This window comes from Tupaia chinensis, unplaced genomic scaffold (assembly GCF_000334495.1).
Source record: "Tupaia chinensis unplaced genomic scaffold, TupChi_1.0 Scaffold149964_2, whole genome shotgun sequence".
NCBI classification, from domain to species: Eukaryota; Metazoa; Chordata; class Mammalia; order Scandentia; family Tupaiidae; genus Tupaia; species Tupaia belangeri.
The window spans coordinates 1,835,464-1,839,885 of record NW_006209806.1 but is presented as its reverse complement, the minus strand read 5'-3'; the positions used below and the strand labels follow the sequence as shown (position 1 = coordinate 1,839,885).

Here is a 4,422-nt window from a genome sequence, read left to right as displayed (position 1 = left end):
AAAAAAAAAAAAAAGGAAAAAAGAAATGATTAATGATAATTTGGGACGAGCAGGTGGCATGGTGGTTAAGGTGCTGGACACTCCCACATGGCGGACCACAGTTCGAGTCCTGGACCTGGTGGCTTGCTTGCTCACTTTCTCTCTCTCTTTTTCTATTTCTCTCTGGTCAAACTAAAATAAAAAGAATGGATACATAAAATTTTAAAAAGGAAAGGAAAGGAACCTGCCCTTGGGGGACCAGCAGATGGCGTAATGGCTAGTGCTGGACTCCTACAGAGTCGACTGCCGTGTGAGTCCAGGGCCGGATGGCTTAAACTCACACTGGGCACATATATGTGCATGCTTAAAATCCCGAGAGGAGAATGGAGGAGAAGGGTTGTGGCGTGGCCATCCCCCGGGGAGTGAGTTCTCGCTCTCTGTCTCTGTCTCTCTTTAAAAAGTGCTGCTCTTGGACTAGCACGCGGCAGTGGCTAGGGTGGCGAGGCCCACAGGGCTGACTGCAGTTTGAGTCCCGGAACTGGCAGCTCGGGGAGAAGCATACCGTGCATATGTGCGTGCACACGCGTGCCCGGAACCCCGAGAAGGGAATGGGGAAGGGATGGCGACGGGGCCTTCCCGGGCGGCGGGGGGGTGATTTCTCACCCCCTCTCTGTTGTTGTCACTCTGGAGAGCGCATACACCTTGTAGCAGATTAAACAAACAAAAGAAAATGGGGCCAACAGGTGGTGTAGTGGTTAAGGTGGTGGATTCCCACATGGCTGCCCATGGTTCAAGTCCCAGACCCAGCGGCTCAAAAATCACAATAAATAAATAGATTTTTCCCCTAAATCTAACTCTAGGGGTTTGCAGGTGGCGTGGTGGTTAAGGGCACTGGAATCCCACATGACCAACCATAGTTTGAGTCCCAGGCCTGGAAGCTTGCTTTCTCACTTTCCCTCTCTCTCTCTCTCTGTGTGTGTCTCTTTCTGGAAATATTAAAATAATAATAAATTTAAAAGTTAAATAAAATAATTATTTAAAAAAACTAATTCTAGGAGAATATAAGCCTTAATAAAACCCCAACAATCATTTAAAAAGAAAGAAAGAAAAAGAGGAAAGGAAGAGAGAAATGCCCCTTTTAAAATTTTTATTTAATTATATTCATTATCATTATTTTATTTTATTTTCTAAAGTTGACCAGAGAGAGCGAGGGAAAGTGAGAAAGCAAGCTGCCAGGTTCGGAACTCGAACTGCGGTCAGGCATGTGGGGGTGCAGCGCCTTAACCACCGATGCGCGCTGGCCCCCGACACGCCCCTGCAGCGGCTGGCGCTCCAGTGTAACCAGGCCACCCAGCATTCGGCTTCCAGGCCCTGCGGTGCGCAAGTCCTGTCGTGATCGCCGTTCTGCAGGTCAAGCCCTGAGATCCGGGGACCTGGGACAGACTGGAAAGGAGGCTGGCGCGAAGGCTGCTCCTACCCCGCGCCCTGAGCTCAAGAACAGCCCCATTCCGCTCTAGGCCTGCGGTCTCCAAGGCAGAGGCAGGCTTTCCGGGAAGGGCAGCGCAGGGCTCAGGCCAGTCCCACCTTAGGAGGAGGAAGGGCCTACGGCGGGGCGGCCCGTGGGAGCTGCTGCAGGCCCGCGCAGGGCAGGGTGGGAGGGGCACCTGCGAACGCCCTGGAGATGTGGTCCTTCTTCCACTCCCAGGGCTGGTCGTACTCGTCGGCCGGCCGTTCGTCCTCCGGGGGCAGCCGGCTCTGCCGAGGCCTCTGCCCGCACGGGGCCCCCTCCTCTGGCTCTCGGCCCTGCTCCTCGTAGGGGGTGTCATACAGCTGCACCCCTCTGCTCGGCAGTTCTGGGGGGCCGAGCACGGGGTCAGCGCCTGCTCCCACCGGGACCTGCCGCCTCCCCGCCTCCATGCCCTGCCCGTTCCCCGCTCACCGCTCACGACCCGCTGGGCGTCGTAGGGCTCCATGTAACCGTCATCGGGGGGCGGCGGGTGAGGCCGGGCATCAAAGGGGTCCGAATACTCGGGGTCCACTTCGGGCTGGGAGAGAAGGAAGGGGCGAGCAGGGACTGGGAAGGATGGCCGCTCGGGACCCTGTGGGGTGACGCTACACTCCTGGACTGGCCACCCGGGCCCTCTGGCATCTCCCCACGCAGTCCTGCCTTTGGGGGACGGGGTGGGGAGGGGGGCGGCCACCCCAGAGTGTCCGCCACACCCCTGCTTTCCCTCCTTCAGGCCAGCACAGTGCCAAGCGCTTCCCGGGTTTACTGTCCGCTCAGTAACACTGCTCTCTCAATCTTACAGCCGGGGAGACGGCACAGGGCCGGTCAGCAGGGCCGGTCAGCGGCACCGGTCACGGCTGGACTCAGCGCGGCCTAGGACCCAGGCTGCCTGGCTCGGCGTCCTGCCTTTCACCTCCCCTGTGCTCCTAACTACCACCTGACCTGACCAGGTGCCCTCCACAAACCCTCCCCTGGCTACTATCTGCTGGAGGCTTGCTTGCTTGCTTTTTCTTTTCTTTTCTTTTTTTTTTTTGGAGAGGTTTTCACTATAGGGCACGTGCGCTCGCCAGACAGAGAGAGACAGAGAGATAGAAAGTGAGAAATCACCCCCCGGGGGGGGGGTGGCCACACCGCAATCCCTTCTCCTCCATTCTCCTCTCACGATCTTGGGCATGCACACACACGCGCCTGGCGTGAGTTTAAGCTACTGGGTTCGGGACTCGAACCACGGTCGACTACATGGGAGTCCAGCGACATAGCTATTACGCCAACTGCTGCCCCAAGGCTTTCTTTGCCTTGTCTCCCAAGCCCCTAGAAGACATACTGAAAAGACACAGGGACCAGAGGGGGCATGCTGGTTAAGGCAGTTGGATCCCACATGGACGACTACACGGTTCGAATCCCAATCCTGGACCTCGTGGCTTAAGAAACACACCAGGATGTGTGTAGGAGGGACCATGGTGTGGACATTCCCCACGGCGGGTGACTCCTCACTTTCCCTCTCTGTCTCTCTCTGGTGAGTGCACAGACCCCATGGCAAAAACCTAAAAAAAAAAAAAAAATTAAAAATTAAAAAAAAAAAGAGGGGACCAGCAGGTGGCATGGTGGTTAAGGTGCTGGACACTCTCACACGGCTGACCATGGTTCGAGTACTGGACCTGGTGGCTTGCTTTCTCACTTTCTCTCTCTCTCTCTCTCTCTCCCCTTCTCTGTCTCTCTCTGGTCAAATTTAAAAATGAATGAATGAGTGAATAAAATAAAATAATTCTTTAAAAAAAAAAAAGAAAAAGCAAAGGAACAGGCACTGGAGACAGGTCTAGTTCAATTTTTTAAGAGACATGTTTGCCATAGGACACGTGCACTTGCCAGAGAGAGACAGAGACGTGAGAAATCACTCCCCAGGGAACGGCCACGCCACCCCCTTCTCCTCCGTTCTCTTGGGATGTGGGGCATACATGCCAGGCATGAGTTTCCAGTCACTGATTACGGGACTGGAACCAGAGTCGGCCACGTGGGAGTCCAGCGCCTTAACCACTATGCCACCTGCCGGCCTCCTGCTCAGATCTTCAGGGGCTAGGCCATGTGACCTTGGGTAAGTCACTCTGAGCCTCCGGTTGCACGCCTGTAAAATGAGACTCATAGGGGCCAGAGGGGCAGAGAGCAGGGGTGGGCATGTTCTCAGCTGGCAGGAAGGGACAGGCAGGAAAACAGACAAGGCAGGGCCGGCCAGGGAGGTGGGAGGGCACCCAGGCCCACGAAAGCAAGGCCACTGCAGCTCCAGGGCGCATGGAGGGCCGGAAAGCGCCTGGGCCGGCCCCTGGGTCCCAAGGGAAACACCTCCCCAGGTTCCCCAGCACAGCCCCACCCTCTCCCCTCCCACCAGGCTCCGGGGTCACCTGGCCACGCACCTCCTCCCCGGGGCTGCCCAGCAAAGCCTTGGCCCTGGCCATGTCCGCCGCCTCCACCTTGATCAGCCGGTGCTTGGGAGAGTCGTACTTGGCTTCTGCGGGGCTCGCGGGATCCGGCTCCCCGCGGCCGTCGCTGGCGTCCTCGTAGGGGTCCTCGAAGTCCAGGTCCTTCTGCTCGCGGTAGGCCCGCAGGATGTCGCTCTCCGTGTAGTCGGGGGTGGGCGGCTGCGGAGGGGGCCTCCGCCCGCCAAAGCTCAGGTAGTCCCGTAGCCACTTGGCCATCTGGGCGCGCGTCACCCCGACCTGGCCACTGTCAGGGGGGACCCCACATGCCCCTTCCTCGGCCCCCTTCCCGAGGGAGGAGGCGGAGCAGGCGTGCCCTCTGCCAGGCGCGGCAAGGGGAGGGGAGGAGAAGAGGCGAGAGGGGGAGGAAAGGAGAGGAGGGAGGGGTCAAAGCCCACCTAGCCCGGCTCAGCAGGGACCTCGAGCGCAGGGGCGCCCCGCAGGGCTCTGAGCGCCGAGCGCGGG

At 58.1% G+C, this 4,422-nt stretch overlaps 1 protein-coding gene across 2 annotated transcripts in view; it reads right to left on the bottom strand.

Moving 5' to 3' along the window:
- Positions 1-4,422, bottom strand: part of SHD (Src homology 2 domain containing transforming protein D) — an 8,778-nt gene that overhangs the window by 3,573 nt on the left and 783 nt on the right. The window contains exons 2-4 of one of the 2 annotated variants that reach the window (XM_006171795.3): positions 3,895-4,276; positions 1,919-2,024; positions 1,644-1,832 (exon numbers count right to left, since the gene is read on the bottom strand). In XM_006171795.3, coding sequence (XP_006171857.1) covers positions 1,644-1,832; positions 1,919-2,024; positions 3,895-4,176 — 577 coding nt within the window. In that variant the 5' untranslated portion in view covers positions 4,177-4,276. Of the gene's footprint in view, positions 1-1,643; positions 1,833-1,918; positions 2,025-3,894; positions 4,400-4,422 lie in introns of those variants that run through there. The other variant, XM_006171796.3, reaches the window with a different exon arrangement.